The sequence below is a fragment of the Microchirus variegatus genome (genome assembly GCF_963457635.1).
Source record: "Microchirus variegatus genome assembly, chromosome: 5".
In the NCBI taxonomy this organism is placed as follows: Eukaryota; Metazoa; Chordata; class Actinopteri; order Pleuronectiformes; family Soleidae; genus Microchirus; species Microchirus variegatus.
In genome coordinates, this window is record NC_139806.1 from 5,553,781 (window position 1) to 5,578,400 (window position 24,620).

Below are 24,620 nucleotides of genomic sequence, written 5' to 3' on the forward strand. Positions count from 1 at the left end.
GACGCACGTGACGTCATGTTTACTTGACTCCAGAGTGTTAACGGTGCGAACTATGTTATGAAATCATGTTTTGGCATGTGGCGCCACCTACCGCCGTCTACCAATCATTGCAGTCAGTAGAGTCTCAGCTGCCGAGCGACCAAGGGTTGCCAGTTACATCAGAAAACGAAACCTCGGAAGACCTCGGTATTTTGAATTTGAATGTAGTAACCGTTTTTGGCCACATTCTTACATATGGCACCTTTAAAATGAGTCTTTAAAGCAGGGGTTCTCAAAGTTTTGACACCTGAGGGCCAATTTAGGAACCCAACATTGGACTGAGGGCCGCCAAAGGGAAAAAAACAGAAATAAATCCCATTTGTAATAATTTTAATGACGAGATTGCAGTTCTACAGTTTAGCGTTAAGTAATATAAGCGTTAATATAATGTAATTTAAGCATTAATATAATAACGCTTTATAATTTACTGGGTAATTACCCAGTATTTTGGCCATTCTTCTTACCTTCTAATTACAGGTTAATACCAAGTAACACATTTCTGTTACCATATATTTACTGGGTAAATAGCTAGTAATTGGAGGCTGTAGCTACCTGCTTATTACCAGCTTATAACCCAATAATACACTAAAATTCACCATATAGAAACCAGGTAAATACCCAGTATTTTTGTTTACACTTATTGGTCTGTATCCAGTAATGTCCAATAAACATTTGACAAGCCTAGTAGCTCCTGGATTAAAACTATCAACTGTAATTCATTGCGGGCCGCCAGAAATGTTTCTGCGGGCCGCCATTGGCCCCCGGGCCGCACTTTGAGAACCAATGCTTTAAAGTAACGCAGTATACAGGTACGCTGGTTATTTGTTGGCGCTGCTGCTTTCCTTTAATAAACAGACTGCTCCGGTTCCACTGTAAGCGGCGCTAACGGCGCTAAAAAGGAGCTAATGCAGCTAACTGGTAAACGGTGCCTGGACTCCGGCGTCGCGGCACGTAAACATGACGCTGTGCGCGTGTTTTTCAGCTCAGTCGACGTGGAAACGTTGTCGTGCGCTAACGCGCGTTAACCCTTTTGCACAGCACTAGTTTGAATGTTCCTTTGAATTTGCTTGTATTTAAAAGTTGCACAGCACAGTTTATAACCACCTCCCTCCGTCACATATACAGCAAGAGAAAGTAATCAAATTGTGTAATTATTTTGTCTCCGTGGGAAATAAAGTGTTGAGTTTTTTGAGCAGCAGGTCTGAGCCGAGGCGACTTATCTCCACTCGGCAGCTTAGAGAGTTCAAGGCCAGAGCTGCGGCTCTTCCCCCCCTAAAAAGCTATTAAGTCCTTATGTTCCTGTGCAGGTTGTCCCACTTAATTAAACCTATACCTACGTACACGTTTTTTTTTTTTTTTTGCCGCACTCACACCCACGAGGTCACGTTTTACAGAAGCACTGTTGCCTGCTAAGTGTTGATTAGTCCCATGGAAAACAAGTAATTGAAGCTAAATGGCTAAATATAGCCCTAAGTGTGATTAGCGCTGATCGCATGTGATGTATGGTGCTCATTAGCGAAGATGGCTAACACCACGCTGCCACACACACACACATGAACACACACAGAGCCGGCTTTTGGACTTAATCTCCTTGAATTTAACTGTGGACGTGATCAGCAATACACAATATATATATAGTAGTAGTAGTACAGTAATAATATAGAGAGGTCGTTTTATTTCAAACACATAGGCAGAAGTATACCCTTATATTTAACTATTATCCCCATTCCTATTACACACCACTCAATGTATACACTACTTTATCCCTAATATACCAAATATTTACATATCTACAGTATTTTATACAATGTTCTTAAACTGTCCTGGGTTAAACTGCTGTTTTTCATCCTTATATTTGTTAAAAAATATCTATTTTCTATATTCTTTTAATCTGATTTATGTTTTTGCTCTACTCTGACTGTTCCATAATTTAACCCCCTGAGATTAAAAAACACATACTTTTTAAAGTTGTCCTGGCACACTTGCATTTTTTAAATGATGTCCCCCCCCCTTGTCTCTCTGAAAACAATGTCTTTATTTTACTTGGAATATAGTCAATATAAATATATATATATATATATATATAAAGTTGCATCAGTGCTTTATCAAATCACACAGATTTCACAAGACGTTAAGACATGGTATTCTAGTTTACAGGAAACACAAGCTCATAGACCCGGTTATGAAATGATCGCAGAGAAAGAGCTGAAGTTGCCCCCTCACACCAAACAAAACAATTGTCAAGAATTCAAAGCTGCGTCGTCTGCTTCCTTCACCCAAGTATTCATTCAAATATTTGCAGCCAGGATAATGAATGACATGACGTGAGGTCACCGTCGTATCCAATCGGCACGAGGCTCGCGTCACACGTTCTCTATGTAATATGCATGTGATGTGTGATCATCACACAGGAAGCTTGTGAAGTGTCTGCTGTGGAGCAGCTGCTACTGTACGTTTTAATATTATTCTTCAACACCTCTGTACTTACACTAAATGCCTGGACTCTTCAGTGTGAAGCCACACGTCTGTTGTTCCGGCAGATATTTCGTAAAATAAGTCTAGTTGTAAGGACTTGGGTGTTGTGTAGATGGAGATGTTGAAAACTGTGCTGAAATAAGATCATAGGCAACACACTTTCCGGAGTACTGAACAGCTTTTGAAAAGACCAAAATGTCAAAATAAGCCTCTTATTTGGTGTGAAACCACTGCCAATCATTGATATATGAAACTGTCAAAGCGAAACAATGAATAACTGCATGTAGATCAGTTAAAGAAGAATTAAGAATCCCTGAAAACATGCGTTAATCTCCAACATCTAGCATCTAAGCAAGCAACTGTCTAAAATAACTAACATCTATCCATCTAAGCTAGGTAACTAACGAGTATCTATCTATCTATCTATCTATCTATCTATCTATCTATCTATCTATCTATCTATCTATCTATCTATCTATCTAACTATCTATCTATCTATCTATCTATCTATCTATCTATCTATCTATCTATCTATCTATCTATCTATCTATCTATCTATCTATCTATCTATCTATCTAACATCTTTCTATTTAAGCTAGGTAGGTTATAAGCATCTATCTACCTAAGCTAACTAGCATCTAACTATCTAAGCTAGTCAACTAACTAACTAACTAGGTAGCTAACGAGCATCTATCTACCTAAACTAACTAGCATCTAACTATCTAAGGTAGTTAACTAACTAACTAGGTAGCTAACGAGCATCTATCTACCTAAGCTTACTAGCATCCAACTATCTAAGCTAGTTGACTAACTAACTAGGTAGCTAACGAACATCTATCTAAGCTAACTAGCATCTAACTATCTAAGCTAGTCAACTAACTAACTAACTAGGTAGCTAAAAAGCATCTATCTACCTAAGCTAACTAACATCTAATGATCTAAGCTAGTTAACTGACTGCTAGGTAGCTAACAAGGATCTATCTACCTAAGCTAACTAGCATCCAACTATCTAAGCTAGTTGACTAACTAACTAGGTAGCTAACGAACATCTATCCAAGCTAACTAGCATCTAACTATCTAAGCTAGTCAACTAACTAACTAACTAGGTGGCTAACGAGCATCTATCTACCTAAGCTAACTAGCATCTAACTATCTAAGCTAGTTAACTAACTAACTAGGTAGCTAACGAGCATCTATCTACCTTAGCTAACTAGCATCTAACTATCTAAGCTAGTTGACTAACTAACTAGGTAGCTAACGGACATCTATCTAAGCTAACTAGTATATATCTGTCTAAGCTAGGTAAGTAACGACAAACTATAACATCTTAAGTCTCAATATTTAACAGAGGAGTCTGGTGTGTTTAGCCGAAAGTCGGCGACTGCGAGCGAATCACAACCCTCTTTGATGAACTGACTCTAATGATTCAGTCACACTGAAAACAAACTGTTTCCCCCGCCACTAGTTTGTGTGTTTGTGTTGTGACTGGAGTTACAGTAGGCCTACAGTAACTAATGTAACAGAGTGAAGTATTTTAGAAGCAGAAAGTGAAGTGCAAGTTTTTTTTCTTTCAAAGCTGATTTTAATGGATGTTCTTGTTGAAACAGCAGCACGGTTACTTCAGTGCATTTATTTTAACTTTGGGCCGTGTCAACAGGAAATAACCTGTATCATCGGCCACGGTCGCACCTTGTTTTACCCGCACTGAAGGCAAGAGGACAATCTGCTCTATACAGAGGCTTTCACAAATAGGTTCACAGTGCAATATCAGGTGTTTAGCCACAGGAAATGGTTTCTCTCAGTGTGGTGCGTCGGTGTGTATTCGTGTTTGTGTGCACGTGGGGGTCTCCAGTGAATTTGTTGCCGTCTTTTCTGTGCTGTACCCACATCTATCAGCTTTCTGCAGCTTGGATTAAACACACTTTTCACACTGTGCGACTGTCAGCACTCTTCAGCTGTGTTTGTGTGTGTATACTGTATATATGTGTGTATATATGCGTGTGTGTGTGTGTGTGTGTATGTATGTTTATATGTATATATGTACATGTATCTATGTATGTATGTATGTATATATATCTATGTAGGTATGTATATATATGTGTATATATGTTTATGTATGTATGTATATATGTGTGTTAATGTATATGTATATATATGTATGTATATACATATATATGTATGTGTATATATATGTATGTGTATATATGTGTATATATGTATGTATATATATGTGTGTATATATATATATGTGTATATATGTGTATGTGTATATATATATATGTGTATATATGTGTGTGTGTATATATATGTGTGTGTATATATATATATATATGTGTATATATATGTGTATATATTTATGTATGTGTGTATATGTATGTATGTATGTTTATGTGTATGTATGTATATATGTGTATGTATATACGTATATATGTGTATGTATATACGTATATGTGTATGTATATACGTATATGTGTATGTATATACGTATATATGTATGTATATACGTATATATGTGTATGTATATACGTATATATGTATATGTATATACGTATATATGTATATGTATGTGTATATACATATGTATGTGTATATATGTATGTGTATATATATATATGCGTATGTGTATATATATATGTATATATATATATATATGTATGTATGTATATATTTTTATATAAAAATCCAATATTCTGAATGGTTAAGTTGAGCTGACACAGTGAATTAGCACACAGGACTAACCCGAGGAACAAGGCTGTTCACATTCGACAATAAAAGGTGGAGTGAAAACGGGGAAAATGGAAATTTCAGGTTTGATTTCAACCTGGGTGTGAAACAGAACCCCCAGTGGGAGCCACGGCGGTAATCTGTCATTGATTAATCCAGAATTAGTGCCGGTGGCGTAGTTTCCTTTTTTTTGAACACAACAAACATTTAAGCAGCCTTAGCTTTTTGTGCCTCGGATCATTAATCAGGAAATGTGACCTGTGTGATCTGATGGATGATTCACATGAGCTGAACGTTGATAGACTTAACTTAACGTAGAGCAGAATATTGTCAATCTTGTTCTGAATGAATGGAAATGGGTTTTTCTTTTATTTGCAGTTACAGGAATAGTATCGCTCTTTGGCGACCATGCATATTTTCTGAGGAAATTGATGTCGCTTTGAATCAGTAATATCTACAATGTCAAGCCTGGAGCTCAATGACTGTCGTGTGAGGCTGAAATAGCCTGTGGGAGTAATGGTGTCTGATTGTTGTGGCTTCTTGTGCACACGGGGAATTTCAGGTTAATCAGGGTAGTCCGATCAGTAAGGAGAAAGAGTCGTAGTTGAAATGACATCATCTGCATTACGGTCTGCAACTAACCATTATTTCCATAATCGATAAATCTGTTTTGTCCACAAACCAAAATATTCAGTTTTTAATATTTATTTCTTATATGGAGCAAAGAAACTAGAAAACATTCACATTTAAGAAGCTGAAAGATCAGAGAAACATCAGCGTAATGGTTACCATCAAAGAGCCAGATGTTACTGTCATACAGAATAAATGTAACCAAATGTAACCAAATATAATGTAATGTAAAGGTAACTACGCTGTAACATATTGCTAAATAACTTTCTGTATTTATTACTTACTTAAGTTACAAATATCATGCATTATAGATGTAACCTGGTGCATATACAATGATACACTGTGATCTAGTGGCAGGATGTCGTCACTTTGCGGGTAACGCAATCACCATGCATTGTGGGAAACGTATTTTATGGTCAACGCACGCTTTATAGCAGCATGGACCTATTTTAACACTGATTTTTAAGACCAAATAGTCACTCGTGGGCCACATAAAATGACGTGGCGGGCCACATTTGGCCCCCGGGCCTTGAGTTTGACACATGCTCTAAATAGTTATTTGTTATAATAGAATATTTTGTCATAGTCATGCTTTGCAAACACAAAGTTTCAGGTAACTTTTAAAAAATTTCTTGTAAACTGCACAAGTTGTTGTTTCAAATCTTCTCGCAGGAACTAGAATAAGCCATTTCCTTAACTTGATATACAGTATTTTATAGTTTAATTTTTTGTGATTATTTGTATTAACTGCAGTCAAAGTAAATTTGAATAAAAAACAGGTTCACTGATGTTTTTTTGTTTTTTTAAAATAACAGCTGCAAACTGTCTAACTTTCTCTCTTTGGTTTTTTTAACACGGAGCTGAAGTTAAGTCGAATTCCACCGGTAAAAGTTTGAGTTTCTGCTCGCTTTAAACGAGAGCAACATCTTTCAGGGAATAAGAGTCGCGGCTCAGCACTCGTCTCATTATGGAGAATGAATCACCTGCAGTGCCTCCATCCCACAATGACTGCATCGCTCCTTCTGATTGCCGCTTTCGTTTTGTCAGTTTGGCTCCGACTCAAACGACCCCGTGCTTTCTCTCCCATATGTTTTCTGTTGCACGGATTAAAGTGAAATGGATAGCGGGTCATTATGCCGACTTAAATTGCCCCGACGCTGCTATGGATCGTCCGCAACTCGATTTTAAAATGAAATCTTTAGCCTGTGTGTGCTTTGGCGGGCGGACCTGTTGTGTGTGTGTTCTGGCTGAAGGTAAAGTGTTTGGCTGGTTCGATAGAGAACTCACTCAAGGGCAGTGTCGGGTCTCGTTGGTCTATATTTGGTGTATCTATCCCTGTGTCCCACTCTGCTGTGAGTGTGTGTCTTTGTCTAAACTGGTTGAGGTCAAGGTCAGTGCGTGTTCTGCCTGAGCTCGCTCCCCTAACGGTCTCTCTGGGAGTTTGAGGTTGCGCTGCTCGTCCACCGGCCTCGGCTAATCTTAGACACATCTGTCACTCGTCCAAACCGCCGCCTCCTTTCGGCTTCTCAGAGTTGCTCTTTTCCATAAAGGCTCATGAAATGGTTGTGATAAAACTCAGAGAAACTGTTTAACATGTCGGACATCTTGAACTTTTCACTCTGTTGTCGTTCTACCTCGCTTTTGTTCAGTCGAGAACATATTATAGTCCATTTCTACAAGCTAACCTAGTTCCCTGGTGTCCTAATGAACATGTCTGTGACGTGCTTTGGTCTAAATACCTTAAGGATGAAGCACCACAGCAGCCCTGTTCAGAACGCTCCCTTTTGAGTGCCTGTCTCTTTAAATACGCAAATGAGACACAGGAAACTAAGGAAATGAAGTTCAATGAAGAACTGCATGTAGATCAGTTAAAGAAGAATTAAGAATCCCTGAAAACATGCGTTAATCTCCTACATCTAGCATCTAAGCAAGAAACTACCATCTATCTAACTTAGCTAGGTAGCTAATGAGCATCTATCTATCTATCTATCTATCTATCTATCTATCTATCTATCTATCTATCTATCTATCTATCTATCTATCTATCTATCTATCTATCTATCTATCTATCTATCTATCTATCTATCTATCTAAGCTAGGTAACTAACATATTTCTGTCTAAGCTAGGTAGCTAATGAGCATCTATCTACCTAAGCTAACGAGCATCTATCTAAGCTAGTTAACTAACTAGGTAGCTAACGAGCATCTATCTTCCTAAGCTAACTAGCATCCAACTGAGGCCCCGGCAGCTAACAGCAGTTAGCATTTGGAAAAACCATCATTATATATAGCCATCATATATAACATGTATCCACTGGGCACGTAAATCCACTGAGGCTGGAAGTTTGTGTAGAACTCTGTGCTGCTCTGTGCAGACAAGAATAGAACACTTCGCCGACTTCCGCTCTTCCGGACACTATCGCCCTCGCCTGCACTCTCACGTATTTTAGGGATAAAGCGGAGCTCCGCGTAAAACAACAATTCCAGGAATGTGTCATTGTGACGTAGCAATGAGTGCGGAAGTCAACGTGGCGTGTTTTATCTCCTGTACTTAGACTGAGGAGGACCACAAAAACATGACCGAGTCGTCTTTTTGCACACTTTGCCGACTCATAGAGTCCCAACTATACGGATTAAAAAGTCGATTTTGCAGAATATGTCCCCTTTAAGGATGAAGCGGTTACACTTTGGAGGTCAAAGGTTAAGGAAAGTCTGACTTTACAAAGCCTTCTGACTGAAATTTGGCACAAATGTTCACATGGACTTTTATTCAAGATTAACTCCAAGTCCAACTCTCGGGCCTCCTGCTCCACCCCCTCACCCGAATGTACGAGTATCATTGCCTTTTCTGGACATTTCCAGAAGTTCATATCTGAGAGTGGCAAAGGTTCGGCGACTGTTGACATTTGAATCAATACTAGCACCGTTACCAGTGCGTTCAATTAAATTTTTCCTCCTCTACTTTAACACTCTTCTAATAACAAAAATGCACTTTAAGTCTTGGACAAATGAGTAAACATCACTGGAGCAGTTGCACCACTTTGTCACACTCCAATCGATTTAACGTGAATTTGTACCATTAAAATTTTAGTACGAAGGACATTTGAACAAATACGCTCTGTGGGGGTCGAGGTCAGGGTTCGGTTTCTTAATCTCCGTCACGTTGAAACGATAAAACAACCTCTCCGTTCACTTGTTGCGACACAGTTGGAATCGCACGATCCTCTCAAATGCGTCTTTAATGTCGACGCTGCTGCGAATGAAGGCGGTCCATGTGACATTTCAATTTCAAAACCACTGCGTTCATCTGTAAAAAAACGACTCAGTTTATGATAAATGATGTGTTTTCCTGGCGTGCTGTCCATCCTTGTTATGTTCACCATCTGCCACGTATTCCGCGTCACCTCTCGGCGAACAAATCAACCTGGACACGTTCTCTCTGGACTTGATTAACCGCCGTTTCTTTCAAACTCCCCCCACGTGTACGACCAACTTCCTGCGTTGCCTAATGACCCCAAATCTCTTAGCTTGAGGCAGAAATCTCAACATTTCATATGTAGAAAGTGCAAAATTTAGTGTTTTTTTTTTTTTTGTCCATCTCATGCTCGATGTTTTGAAACAACAAACTGTGTCCCGTAAACAGTGTCTGGTCACCGTCTGTCTGCACTCTGCGGTTTCTCGGCTGCAGCCGACTCATGCTGTGGGGGGTTTTTTTGGGGGGGGAAAGGACCCAACGAACAGATCCTGGAGAAAATGCTCTCCTCTGCAGCTCAGTGCTGACCTAAGAGGAGGAGAGTCGGGACAACATGTTTTGGATTAGGCAGCTGTGTAGGCAGAAAGTGAAGTGGTAACTTCACTCCTTTTGCTGACAGTTCTGCAGGATGTGGCTTTTCCAAAAGTGTCACTTTAGTTAGTTGGCAAAGTTCAATTCCAGTCAGTGATGGTGCGTCATGTATTTGTGTACCTGTTCTAGGTTTGTAGTTTTCAACATTTTTGATTTAACAATTCTGATAACATTTTAGCATAATGTCAATGAAGTGACCTTAGAATGAATTATACTTTTGTAGAGCTGAAACAATCATTATTAATCAATTACTAAATTAATCGTCAACTATTTTGATGATCGCTTAATCGGTTTGAAGCTTCTTTCATCTTTAAAGGTGCCATATGTAAGAATGTGGCCAAAAACGGTTACTACATTCAAATTTAAAATACAGAGGTCTTTTAGGTTTCGTTTTTTTTCTGACGTAACTGGCAACCCGTGGTTGCTCGGCATCTGAGTCTCTACTGACTGCAATGATTGGTAGATTTCAAAACATAAACATGATTTGCAGTCTGCAAATTATTTTATTTTAATGCAAATATTTTGTCTGTACTGTTGTTGTTGGTGAGTTCAGTTTGTTATATGAACATTATTCCTGAGTCTCTGTGACATATTAGGAGGATTTTATGGCCAGTTGCTTTAGATTTATTACATAATGCACCTTTAATGATAAAAAAAACAATCCAACATTAATTCTTTACTGTAGCACTTTTAAAAACCAAAGTTTTTAAAGTTGACCAAAGTGCTATACATCGCATAAATACGTGTCAACAGACGCAATGAATATAAAGATATAGTTGATTGATTTAGTCATGGATTAATAACTGAATATCAGAAACACGGTAACATCAGAGCAGACTGAGGTTTGTATGGGGAATAAAAGCAATCACTGTTGAACAGATACTGCACATCTCTAACTTAAATCAAGTGGATTTAATTTATGTGGCACAGTCGTTCTCAGTTCAGCCCGAGGCCTCTGACAAAGAAACCTCCGTGATTCATAATAAGAGCCGCGACACGGAAAATGCAATTACAAAAGTCTAATGGGAAATGTGTAACAATAAGTTAACGATGAAAAGCAGCAATTTAACATTAGTTTTTTTTTTCATACTCTCAGTACTAGTGGACTTATACTGTAAAGAGGACTGGGTTTTATCAGCGTGTCAAAGAAATAATCCAATTAAATCCAAGTAGAAGAAGAAGAAGAACTGTAAATCAGTCCATGTGTCTCACATCCACCATATATTCAAATAATCACTCTTGGGTTTGTCCGTTGATGTACGCACTGTAGTTTCAAATAGATCGCACACAAAGGAACACAAACTGAACACAACTCTGATGCGAGGCGCTCCGCACTGTACATCGACGCGTTATAATTCTGCGCGAAATTGTTTTACGGCTCGGCGAGGAGAATAAATCACAAACGCCTCGCTAAACGGACGAAAAAATCAAAAGATTTGTGTCTCGGAGGCACGAATAAGGCGAGTTGTCGTCCGTGTGGACGACCGTGTGGCGTTTAAGCTCAGGGCTTTGGTGATGAAATAAGACGGCGTCTGACTTCAGATAACACACACACACACACACACACACACACACACACACACACACACACACACACACACACACCTACAGTAACATGGATTCATTCCCTTTAGAGAGACCGCTCTCTCTCTGGTCCGGCTGCCAGCGTATTGTTCTCGCCACAGTTATGATGATGATGATGATGTTTTATGAGCTGAACACTGCACTGACTCACACTCTCCATTGTCATTTACCTTTCAATTATTGTTAGGTGTGTTTAGTTTTTAGTTTTAGGTGTCTTTGTTTTTTCTGGCTGGAGTTTTGAGGACGTCTTTGGGTTCTGCCAACGAACCCTCCCTGAATGTGACACGCGGATCCTAAAAAGCTGTCGTCGACTCAGTTTCAGCTCAATCAACACCTCGTTTTTGGTGCCGACGTCTGTTTTCCTGGTGGAAGACAAACACTGCTGAATGGATGTCACCTTATTCTCTCTGTGTTTTATTTGTGTGTGTGTCTGTGTGTGTGTCAGGGTCAGGGCCGCGCTTGTCAACAAACCTCCGCAGTTTAGTTTTGACTCGAGGCTGTTTCGTTGGCGCGCAGACAGCAATTCACTCACGGCGAAAAAACATCCGACATGTAACAACATGGCGTCCAGTGGGAGCGTCTGTCACTCAAGGCCACATTATACTTCTCCGACTGCGTAATGCGTTATCCGACTGCGTCACCACGGAGACGCCTCGAGCCTTTATACTTCTGCGTCGTGGTGACGGACACGCGCTGCAATTTCCCGCCCGATCAGTAGGGGTCGCTGCGCAAGGTTGTTCTGCTTCAGGCTACAGTGAGCAATGGTGTCCGAGAGAGAAAGAGAGAGAAAGACTGTTGTTGAAACAGTTGCCTTTCTCACTTTTCTGTGTGACGGAACGCAGTTTTAAGATAATTTGAGGCGAGAAATTTGCCATTTAGAGTCTAAACATGTGCTGTGTGTGTTAAGATATGACGTATTTATAGTTTGGCAGCGGCGTTATCGGCGGGGATCAGCTCCGCCTCTGTGGACGCTCGGTGCTCACTGTGAGCCGGCACAGAGCAGCGTTAGCTCGGCCTGTCCTGAGGACCAATCGTAGCTCTTGCTGTCTCCGTTGTCCCTTGACGGAGTGACGGACACTTCAAAAAATATTTCGTGCAGTCAGAGACGATGCAGAGGCTCTTCGTAGACGCAGAGCACTTATAAGTATAAATTGGGCTTTAGTCGCCACACACACAAAAAATAAACACTTTTATACTAAAGACAAACTAAACGCAAACTACAACTTCTTTCGCGTCATTGGCGTTTATTGGACTGTGTACATTGAGGATAGCCGTTTCACCGCCTTTATCGGAGCTTCAATTAGCTGCGATTGCGTCATCCTTTCATTAACTCGGAGAAAACACATTTACAGTGCTCACTGCAGCCGAACTGATTACAACGTACTGTAATAACAACCGCACGGGCTGTAAAACCCACTTGGAGTTGAGGGGGTTCTTCTTCTTCTTCTTCTTCTTCTTTTTTTTTGGGGGGGGGGGGGGTTGTGTCCTCGGGGAAGCAGGCCATGTGAAAGGAGAGGGGGGGGCCTTTGCTGACTCAGCTCTTCTGGCTTGAAGTTGTCTTTAATGAGGAGGAAGGTCGGAATGTGACAGTCACACACAGGAAGTTTAATGTGGACTTGTACCAGTAAAACGCACACATCTGATCTCAGCTTTTCTGTTGTTTTACTTCAGTTCTCTCTATTTTCTTATTTATTCACTCGTTTCACGCACACACACACACACACATACATTTTTGCCCCTTGAACCTCTGTTATTGTCATTTGCTGTGTGTACACATTAGATCCAGGCTGCAGTTGGTGCTAATTTGTGGGCACATTTATGGAAAGGGGGCTGTAATGGGGGGGGGGGAATTAGTTTGAGGTCTGTGTGTGTGTTCTTGTTCTTGCTGCATACTGAGGACCAGTGAGGGTTTTTAACCAACAACGTGAGGTCATTTTCACAAAGTGAGGACATTTTGGCCTGTTTTAATTGAAATCACTTATTAGGTTGTAAACATGCTATACTCTGGTTTTTAAGAGTGGTCCTCAATTTGGTCCGTTTTTCCAGCCCTGGTGTTTCACACACTTTTTTGCTCAAGGGCTCCGCCTGCAGACATTTTATGGTACTGCACCCAGGATTTTTTATAGATGTCATTCATAAAGTAGATATTTGTAATTGTGTTGATTTATAAAGTGGAAATGCTGGTCCTCACTTTGTCAGCTTTTTCACACTGTTCTCAGTATGCAGCAAGTACAAGACTGTGTGTGTGTGTGTGTGTGTGTGTGTGTGTGTGTGTGTGTGTGTGTGTGTGTGTGTGTGTGTGTGTGTGTGTGTGTGTGTGTGTGTGTGTGTGTGTGTGTGTGTGTGTGTGTGTGTGTGTTCTTGTACTTGCGGCATACTGAGAACCGGTGAGGGTTTTTCACCAACAAAGTGGGTAATTTTTTACAAAGTGAGGCTTGGAATCACTTTGTATGTTGTAAACATGCTATACTTTGTTTTTAAGAAGTGGTCCTCAATTTGGTACAAAAATGTCAGGGTTTTCCAGCCCTGGTGTTTCACACACTTTTTTTCTCTGGGCCTCCGCCTGCAGACATTTTATGGTACTGCACCCAGGATTCTTTATAGATGACTTTCATGAAGTAGATATTTGTAATTGTGTTGATTCATAAAGTGGAAATGCTGGTCCTCACTTTGTCAGCACTTTTACCCGGTCCTCAGTATGCAGCAAGTACAAGAATGTGTGTGTGTGTGTGTGTGTGTGTTCTTGTACTTGCGTCATACTGAGGACCAGTGAGGGTTTTTAACCAACAAAGTGAGTGAAATGCTATACTTTGTTTTTAAGAAGTAGTCCTCAATTTGGTACAACAATTTCAGGGTTTTCAAGCTCTGGTGTTTCACACACTTTTTTTCTCTGGGGCTCCGCCTGTAGACATTTTATGGTACTGCACCCCGGATTCTTTATAGATGTCATTCATGAAGTAGATATTTGTAATTGTGTTGATTTATAAAGTGGAAATGCTGGTCCTCACTTTGTCAGCACTTTCACACTGTTCTCAGTATGCAGCAAGTACATGAATATGTGTGTGTGTTCTTGTACTTGCGTCATACTGAGGACCAGTGAGGGTTTTTAATGGGGGGGGGGGATTAGTTTGAGGTCTGTGTGTGTGTGTTCTTGTTCTTGCTGCATACTGAGGACCAGTGAGGGTTTTTAACCAACAACGTGAGGTCATTTTCACAAAGTGAGGACATTTTGGCCTGTTTTTATTGAAATCACTTCTTAGGTTGTAAACATGCTATACTCTGGTTTTTAAGAGTGGTCCTCAATTTGGTCCGTTTTTCCAGCCCTGGTGTTTCACACACTTTTTTTTCTCAAGGGCTCCACCTGCAGACATTTTATGGTACTGCACCCAGGATTCTTTATAGATGCCATTCGTGAAGTAGATATTTGTAATTGTGTTGATTTATAATGTGGAAATGCTGGTCCTCACTTTGTCAGCACTTTTACCCGGTCCTCAGTATGCAGCTAGTACAAGAATGTGTGTGTGTGTGTGTGTGTGTGTGTTCCTCTCACCAGGGAGCCTGTCCAGCACGCTATAAAACTCTGCATCTCTCAGACTAAATGTTGCTGAAATGAAGGTTTAATGTGCTGGAAAACGGGCAGTTGGATGTGAATGTTGTCTTTCTCTCTGTGTGTGTGTGTGTGTGTGGGTGTGTGTGTGTGTGTGTGTGTTAATGGATTGTGTGTAGGCGTCGTCTCTAAATGCGTCTCATGTTGCATTCGTTGATGAAGTGAGAGTGCACGGCCCTTTTTTTTTTTTTTTCTTAAATGAAAAAGAAGAAGATGCTGACGAGAGACGTGTAAACATGAAGCATCCTTTTGTGTTGATGTTGTCGTTACGGTGATAGAAAAACAATGTTTATATGTATCGGTCGCTCGGCCTTCTCCTCTCAGCGTCTATGGAAATCATCCCGCTTGGTTCTTGATGCAGATGAGATGTTGTCACGGGGACATTTACACACAGCTGAGCCCTGACATTAGATCACACCATATGGAAGAGTTAGGCCTCATCCTTTTTCTATTACTGTGCGTTGGATGGATTCTTCATTTTCTCCCCCGGCTTAGCGAAAGCAGCTGAACACACGCGCTCACACAGAGGGGCAGCACAAAACTCATCTTTAATCTAATAAAAAGGAGTCGGGAGAGGCTAGAATTAATCGCATCTCTGAGGAGAGAGGAGCTTTCAACCTAAAGGTTTGGAACGAGGAAGCACTCCATGAGGACATGATTGGACGTAATGAGCACCTCAGGGTCATAACGTAAAAATGGAGGCTCTAAATCTCCTCCATATTCTTTCCTCTCTTCCGTCGCGTCGGGGGCAGTTACCTCGGAATTTGATGTCACTGATTATGTTGTTGTGGCACAAACGGTTGGACCATGCTGGACCACCAGCCTCGGCCACTTAGCGTTGATGTTCTGGGTTTAGTTTAGTAGTTTGGCCGGTGTTGTGTTGTTGTTGTTGCAGAAATAAGCTAATTTGGTAGAGCATTCACACACGCTGTATCAGAGAAACTAGTTCTCGAGACCATGAACTCCTCGGGGGTAAAATATTTAAATGATTACTGATGTTATAAATCAAATGAGTAGGCTCACTTTCTCATTTGGTGTCCACTACTTGCTGTATATGAAGTGTTGGAGCTTTTATTGAAGCTTTGTGGACATTTTATGTGCCGTGTCCCCCGATGACCATGATCACTAATAAGCTTATTTATTTTTGTTATGGATTAAATACATTTTATGGAGAGTTTATCACCATTTTTGGGGTTATTTCCATCCCTGCGCTGTCTTTATTTAGACTCAAAAGAGTTGCAAAATGAATAGAAAATATAGTCAAGATTAGAAATAATGATTTTTATTCAAAATAATAAAACTTTCCTTTCTTCAAAGAACCAGCAAAACGGTTTTCAGCTGCACTAACATCATTGCACAAGGGTTTTCTAATCATCCAATAGCCTTCTAACGCGATTAGCAAACACAATGTACACTGGAAATGGGCCTCTTTACACCTATGTACATATTCCATTAAAAACCAGTTTACCACATAAACAATGTATAGAGTGTATTTCTGATTCATTATATTCTTTGAAAAAAGTGCTTTTGCTTCAAAAATAATGACATTTCTAAGTGACCCCACACTTTTGAACAGTTGTGTATTTATTTATTTATTATTTTTAACATCCATCGATCCATCTTTATGGCCCAATTAATTTTCTAGGTTGACTCTAGGGCTGCTGTGTTACTGAATTTCACACCATCCACACCTTAATTATCACTATAAACTGAACCTGTTACGTTGATATTTAAGAAAATTATAGAGCCACATTATTATTAGTGCTGTTGTTTCGTAAAACATACCCATTTCCCTCATCTAAACCTCTTTGTGCTCTCTCTTTGTCTTCCCCTCCAGTTGATTGCCGTGTACGACGAACAGGAGCCCCATCATGGAGGCGACGGCACCAGTGCGAGCTCCACAGGGACCCAGAGCCCCGACCTGTTTGCCGTGGACCTCAGCGCCGGCAGCGGAGCGTCGGCCTTCCAGCCGTACCAGGCCGCCAGTGAGATCGAAGTGACGCCCTCTGCCTTGCGAACCAGTATGTCCCAACTTGTAACTCGAGTAACTTGATTACGCAAAAACTCTGCCTCGAGTATTCGTTTAATTCCTATCTTGCGTGGCCTGCAGCGCAGGGATCGTTGTTCCGCTCGGACCGCTTTAGCAGACGCACACCCCACAAATTCGTATTTCAGTTGGCCAACAAGAAGCTAACAAGGTGCAACCACTGCAAACTACAACTGACCTCAACAGCATATCCTCAATGATTCAGCATCTGAGCCCAAAGCATCCATGTGCTAACGCTGCCGGCGCATGCTAACGTAAACATTGATGCTAGCTGATTTAAAGGGACAATGTGTAGTATTTATGGGTTTATATGACCCCAAATCCACTTTTCTATACATATTATGTGCTCCTGCATTGTCTAGTCGCTGTATAATAGTTTTTGTTTCATTTTCGTAGTGTTTCAAAAAGTAATGTAAAATAACATGGTCGTGGGCCGCGGTTGCATAGCCACTGTTAGCAGCGAGACACCATGTTTCTACCAGAGCCTGTAAGGACAAACGCAAGAGAACAAATCAAGCGTCTCTTTACTTGTAGCGGAAGTCCCGCCTCCACTCTCTCCGCTTCGTCTGCTTCGTCTGCTACGGCCGCGGTAGCTCGCCCTCTCCCTCGCCTCACAAACCTCATCAGCTGACACGGAGAAAGACGACAAGGACGACATTTGACCGGGCTGGTGATACCGTATCGCTCAGGGAAGGGAAGGGAGGGGGTGAGCAGATGAGCAGTTCTTTGTTGTAAATTTCAGCCTCTCCTCTAGATGGCACTATAAACTACTTACTTCACCTTTGATGTAGCTTACTAGGGCTGCAGCTATCGAATATTTTTGTAATCAAGTATTCCACCTACTATTCCTCGATTAATCAAGTAATCGGATAATGCAGCCCTAGTAAGCTACATGAAATGTTTACGTTAGCGTTAGCATTGACGTTAGCTGGTGCTTTGTGCTCCGATGCTGAATCGTTGAGGACGTGCTGTTGTGGTTACGGCAGTTTGTAGTTTACAGTGGTTCCACTGCACCTTGTTGGCTTCTTGTTTAAGCGTGAAATGGCCCCACTCGAAGTCCCAACGCGGCAAAACCATGAGATCAGAGACCGTGTCAGTGATTCATAGACACACTGTTCGAATCACACACACACCATTAAATAAAGATGCACTCGGAATTAATAGTTAAGTGCATCCCTGTTATGTCGCTCTTAAATGACAAATCTATCATCTTCACTGGCGTCATGTGTCGGCAACTGCAGCCGTTTACAGCAAACCCCAACAAATTACCTGACCTTGGCCCAGTGGTACCATAGCCATGTCCATAAATTCTCTTAATTGGACAGGAGGCTCTTTTTTTTTTCTTCTTCTTCTTCTTCCCAGGCACAGATAGCCGTTTGATCTCTGGCCAAAGTGACTAATTGGTTGTGTTTGCTGCCTCCTAAATCAAATGTGACGCTGAGCCAGTCCACCTCTGCAGTTTTAGCAGCCAAGTTGCTTTTCCTCCCGCAATTACCGTCAGTTTTTGGAAAGTGACCCTCGTCGGTGATGTGTCCCCCTGTTTGGATCGCGAAAACATACGCTGAAGCACACACACACACACACACACACACACACACACACACACACACACACACACACACACACACACACACACACACACACACACACACACACACACACACACACACACATACATTCTTTTTATACAGCATTCTTAGTGAGGACACTCATCATAGATCTAAATAAGAGCTATAACTAAGGATTATTTTCGTAATCGATTAATCGGTCGATTATTTTCTTGATTTATAGTTTGGTCCATAAAATGTAGTGGTGGGCACGTTAATGCGTTAACAGTGGTTAACGGCGTTTCCATGACGCCTCACCGGAAAAAGACGCGCGTGACGTCATGGTTACGCGACTCCCGATTGTTAAAATTACTCTCTAAAGTAGTGCTAAACTTTAAAAACAGAGGCACGCGTACGCAGTACACAGGTACGCAGGTTATTTATAGCGCTGCTCTTTTTAGTTTAATAAACAGATCGCTTCAGTCCGACTGTAGGCGAGCTAACACAGCTAATTGAGCTAACTGCTAAACAGTCGCCTGGACTCCGGTGTCGCCGGCACGCAAACATGACGTCACACGTCATGTTTTTTTCCGGTCAGTCGTCGCGGAAATGGCGCTGTGCGTTAAAGCGCGTCAATGTAGTGCCCACCTCTGATAAAATGTCATAAAAATATTATTTCTGTTATGTTTAATGTAACAGCCCTACACCACTGAACAAAATAATCTCATCGGATGATTTGAAATTTGGGTTTCAAGAGAAGCATTTGACACGGTCGTGTGAGAGAGAGAGAAATTTGATGAATTCTTGTTTTTGTCCAGGCCTAATGAGAATAGCTATCAATCACTGGTTAATGTTGGATGAGATGAGAAGCTTCATTCCAATCCAGACTGGAACTGGAGTTCGCCTTTTTAGATTTAGATCTCTTTAGATTCAACATTTACCCAGGAACATTTTTCTGGAATATTTATCTATATCAAATCCTTCAATGTTGTCCAGCCCTGCATGTAAAACAGATTTTTAATAGGTTCGAGCAAGTCAAATCAGAGCATGAGGTGTTTGTTTGGTTGGGACACCGTGGTCCTTTTGCCCTGATGCATCCTGGGAGGGGGGGGGGGGGCGGCGGGCTTTGTGCAAGTGGCGTTGAGACCTGTCAGGATCGAGAGTGAACTTCCATCTCCCACAGCTCACACGGAATGGTTTTGGTCCCACGCTCTGGGCGACCCAATAACAACAGTCAGCCAAGTACATGAGTGTACTGTACACACACACACACACACACACACACACACAGAGAGAGACGCAAACACACAAACACACTTTTACATTTTCAACAAATAGTGCAGCCGTTGGCCCGGACCTTGGTGTGTATGCACTCAAAACACTGACGTTACACATCTCTGCGAAAACAAATCTTGACATGCTCTTAACTCCCACGACGCACACACACATCCAAGTCACTGTTGACTCAGACACACACACACACACACACACACTCCAGTATTTCCTGTATGAACACACACACACACACACACACACTTATTGTGATGTTCTGGAAGAGAACTTGGGAACATCTTGATTCTTCAACGTTTATAAGACTATAAGGGGTTTTTGGAGCCGGAGAGATTTATGTCGTAACACCGTGCGTCTTGTGTACAAATGCACACCGACGACCTCGCTAGGAGTCATGATTTGGACCCTGGCCCACGTCCCACGTACTGCAGTTTTCAAACAGAGTGAAGAGTTTTAATGGAAGGCATCCGCTAACGCTGCTGTTTCTCAACAGGCCCTTCCTCATGTTGTCGTTCCCACACACTCTGTGTGCGCCGACAGTCAAGTTGAAAAAAAACCCGAGCTGCCTGATTAGCCCGCTAGTGATAAATGTGATTACCTCACTATGGGCCGATAATGGGATCTCTGTGATTAACTGCCTTTATTAGCGCCACGTTGTTTGAGGAACAAAATTTGTTTGAGCGCATTCACATCGATCATCCCTTAACACAATATTAAATCTTTTGTCTGGCGTCTTATCGGCTACGCTAATGTGGCGTTTTCCAGGGCAAACACTGCTGCAGAATACTGTAGCAAGGAGTGAAAACTACGGTGGCCCTGAGGTGCAAAACACAAATCGCAAAACAAAAAACCAAAAACGCAAATCACAAACGCAAAAGCAGAGAACACAAATCAAAAACGTAGCCTGAGTTGCGTTTCCGTTTTGAGCTAATGTTTTTGTGTTTTCTGCTTTTGTATTTTGTGATTTGTGATTTGCGTCTTGCATTTGTGTTTTGCACCTCAGGGCCACCGTAGAAAACACCTTTGAACGACGTCTAACAACACTGTGCTATAACACCCGTACTGTCCTTGTGTGTCTCACTCAGATATGCCCCTCCATGTCCGGCGCAGCAGTGACCCGGCCCTGCTGACCGTCAACGGTCCGTTCATCAGCGGCGAGACGCGGATCCAAACCGAAGAGCCGCCGTCGAGGAAGAACCCGACCCGCTGGTCCACCACCGCCGGCTTCTTGAAAGCGCGACACTCCACTGGTACCAACAGCCTCGAGAGGAAGGTCAGTCCAGGTCACTCTAGTGTTCTGTTTGCTTTGAGTTAAATAAATGCTAGCGCTGGGCACGTAAACGGCGTTAGCGCTAACGCATGACGCGCTTCCATGACGACTGACCAGAAAAAGACACGCTAAAGTATCGCTAAACTTTAAAAACAGAGGCACACATACGCAGTACATGGGTACGCTAGGTTATTTGTAGCGCTGATCTTTTCCTTTAATAAACAGACCGCTAACGAGGCTAAAGGAGCTAACGCAGCCAGCTGGTAAACGGTGCCTGGACTCCAGTGCTGGAGTACGTAAACATGACGTCACATGGCCATAAATACTTAAATATCTTGAAGAGTATTTGCTCTAGACATTTAAGGTCATTAAGGACATTTACTTGTACATTTGAAACTCAGAAGCGTCTGATTTCTGGTTGGCAAAAAGAGTCTAAGCGATATATTTAGAGGATTAAAACTTGATATTTTCCATCAATCTATAATTAAATTACAGAAAGTGTCCGGATTCCCACCCTAAATTTAATCATTTGCTTGATTCATGGCTTACTTCATATGTTTGCCATCAGTCCCTGGGACAAAAAAGGTGACACGTGTCTGAACACCTTTGTGTGTGTGTGCGTGTGTGTACAGGGTAAAAGTATGGACACATATCGCAGTCTGCCGCGGGATGCAGGGACGTGGGCCAATCAGAGAGAGTTTCAGAGAGAGACAGCCAGATCGTCGCTCAGTGCCAATCATCCCATGGTGGACCGCTGGCTGGAAAGACAAGAACAGGTAAGACCGTGTACTTTTTTTACGTTTATGCAGACAACGGGTACATAAAGATAAAACACGCGTTGTTGACTTCCGCACTCATTGCTACGTCACAATGGGACATTCCTGGAATCGTTGTCTCGTGGAGCTCCGCTTTGTCCCTAAAAAACTTGAGAGTGCAGACGAGGGCAACAGTATCCGGACGAGCGGAAGTCGGCAAAGTGTTCTATTCTTGGCTGCACAGTGCAGCACAGAGTTCTACACAAACTTCCAGCCTCAGAGTATTTACATTTTATATATGACGGCAATGTGCCAGCTAGTCTGCAAATGATGGCTTTTCCGAACGCTAACTGCTGTTAGCTGTCGTTAGCCTCAGTGACGCCGACGCAGTTTCCTGTGTCTCATTTGCATATTTAAAGAGACAGGCACTCAAAAGCGAGCGTTCTGAACAGGGCTGTTTTGGCAGAGTGATTGAACTGCTATGGTGCTTCATTAGGACACCAGGGGAACTAGCTTAACCTGAAGAAATACGCTATCATACGTCTAATCTAAGGTACAAATGAGGCTACGAAAACCAAACTTTTTACGTGTGGAAACCGAAAATAAAAGTTGACGAAGTCACATCCTTGAACTTGAAGCAGTAAACTCCCCGCCGTCCTCTCTGTCACTTTGATGACGTTACAAAAAAAAACCCCTGACGCTCACTTCATCCATCTCTTGTACTTTATAGTCCCGACATGCAGCGAGCACATGATACCGTCAGGTTTCCAGGGATTTACAGCCTCAGTCTCATTGTCACACCACCACCACCGCCCATTAGCCTTAAGCCCCCGCGTCGGAGCCTGAGTCTGAGTGACCTAGATCCAGTTCAGAGCCCGACTCGGTGCTATCACTCCCCTCTTCCTCAGCACAGAGGTTACAAAGGAAGGAATGTCTAAAATAAATCCCCAGTCACACACACACATGTTATGGAAGATATGTTGATATATTGAATGACCTTATCAAAATAAAGCACACATGGTCCTGTTTAACCTGAGACAAAGTGCTCTGCTGTAGTCATGCAAGCCAAGGTTTTTGTTAGAATAAGATCATGAAATATAACATATCCTCACCTCACATTTTTTTACTCGGATTCGGTGTTTTGTTACTGCACTTGTTCTGAATAAACATGACAAAGTGTGGCTGCTGTGATATGAAAGACATCTGCACGTCTCTGTTTTGCAAGAAGGGATTAAATGTAATGAAATCTCGGAGATAAAGACGGAACACATGCAGGCTGAGAGAGGTGCTGCTGAGTTCTCTCTGAGCCCTCCCGGTGTGGAATAACAGAAAATAAGAGAAAAGGAAGAGAAGAATAAACATCTGGGTGCCATCTTTCTGAAAATGATACCATTCTAGGAAGTTTTTGAAAGGGTGGTATGGGCTCAAATAGTGGATTATTAAGTCAAAGTCCAGATTGTTGTCGTCTAAATACACAAGAAAAGAGCTTCGTTGCTTCCTTTCGTATCTCTTTTAGTACAAATATGGACCATGATGCAGCGGTAAAGGGGACACGAGTCATGTGACTTGACTTGAGGTGCAAATTTGAGGACAAGACAGTTGCCTCAACTCGACGTAGACTTAGGAGTGACTTGACTTATGGAATATTTATATTGTTGACCTGTTTGTTTGTTTGTTTGTTAGCAAGATAAATTTGTCCTTAAAATTCGTGTGAGCGTAGGCCAGGGCGATAGTATCCGGAAGAGCGGAAGTCTGCAAATTGTTCTATTCTTGGCTGCACAGTGCAGCACAGAGTTCTACACAAACTTCCAGCCTCAGAGGATTTATGTTTTATATATGACGGCAATGTGCCGGCGAGAGTCGGCAAATGATGGCTTTTCCAAATGCTGTTAGCTGCCGAAGCCTCAGCAACACTGACGTAGTTTTTTATATTTTTGACCTGTTTGTGTGTTTGTTTGTTAGCAAGATAACTTGAAAAGACGGATTTGTATGAAATTCAGGAAATGTCCACAATGGGACCAGGAACAAGTGATTCATTTTTGGGCGTGATCCGTAGACGCCATCACTATGTTATATTAACGCTGTTTTGTGGGGGGCTGAGCTGCCTTGGCAGAGGTCTGCGCTCTCCGAGTGCTTTTCTAGTTGTTGATGCTACAGTTTGTTTTTGAATCACAGAAAACACAGAGTGATTAACACTAGAATAAATGTAAAAAAAAAAATATTTTGCAGACTGGAAATCATGTTTATGTTTTGAAATCATGTTTTGGCATGTGGCGCCACCTAATGCCGTCTACCAATCGTTGTAGTCAGTAGAGTCTCAGCTGCCGAGCAACCGCGGGTTGCCAGTTACGCCAAAAAAACAAACCTGAAAGACCTCAGTATTTTGAATTTGAATGTAGTAACCGTTTTTGGCCACATTCTCACATATGGCGCCTTTAAATGTGGAATATCTGGGAAACCATGATTGACTTCAGACTTGAAATTTAAGACTAGCGACTTAATCTCATATCATGAATAGTAATAATAGTACTACTACTACTAATCATGATGATTATTAGGTGTTTTACTCATACGGAGCTTCATAAAGTACTCGAAGGCACTTGACTTCAAATAAAAACACAAACACAGCCACCCGGGCAGTGAAAACAAGAGTTGCACGATAACACTCACACTCATACTAATTTTGCTGATGAAGCAGTTTCCATCTGGTGTCATAATAAAAATGCATACGTGGACGTTAAACCATATGTTAAACCCTTATGAACACAACATGACTTTAAAGTGAATACGTGTTGTACGTGAAAACGC

General features: G+C 41.6%; 1 protein-coding gene across 1 annotated transcript in view; it reads left to right on the forward strand.

Moving 5' to 3' along the window:
• The window catches only part of LOC310927087 (partitioning defective 3 homolog), a gene marked incomplete at both ends in the record, with an annotated part of 292,124 nt that overhangs the window by 96,802 nt on the left and 170,702 nt on the right, over positions 1 to 24,620 (forward strand). Inside the window, 3 exons of the mRNA XM_083889330.1 lie at positions 16,741 to 16,924; positions 20,873 to 21,060; positions 21,690 to 21,833. Coding sequence (XP_083745456.1) covers positions 16,741 to 16,924; positions 20,873 to 21,060; positions 21,690 to 21,833 — 516 coding nt within the window. The remainder of the gene's footprint in view (positions 1 to 16,740; positions 16,925 to 20,872; positions 21,061 to 21,689; positions 21,834 to 24,620) is intronic.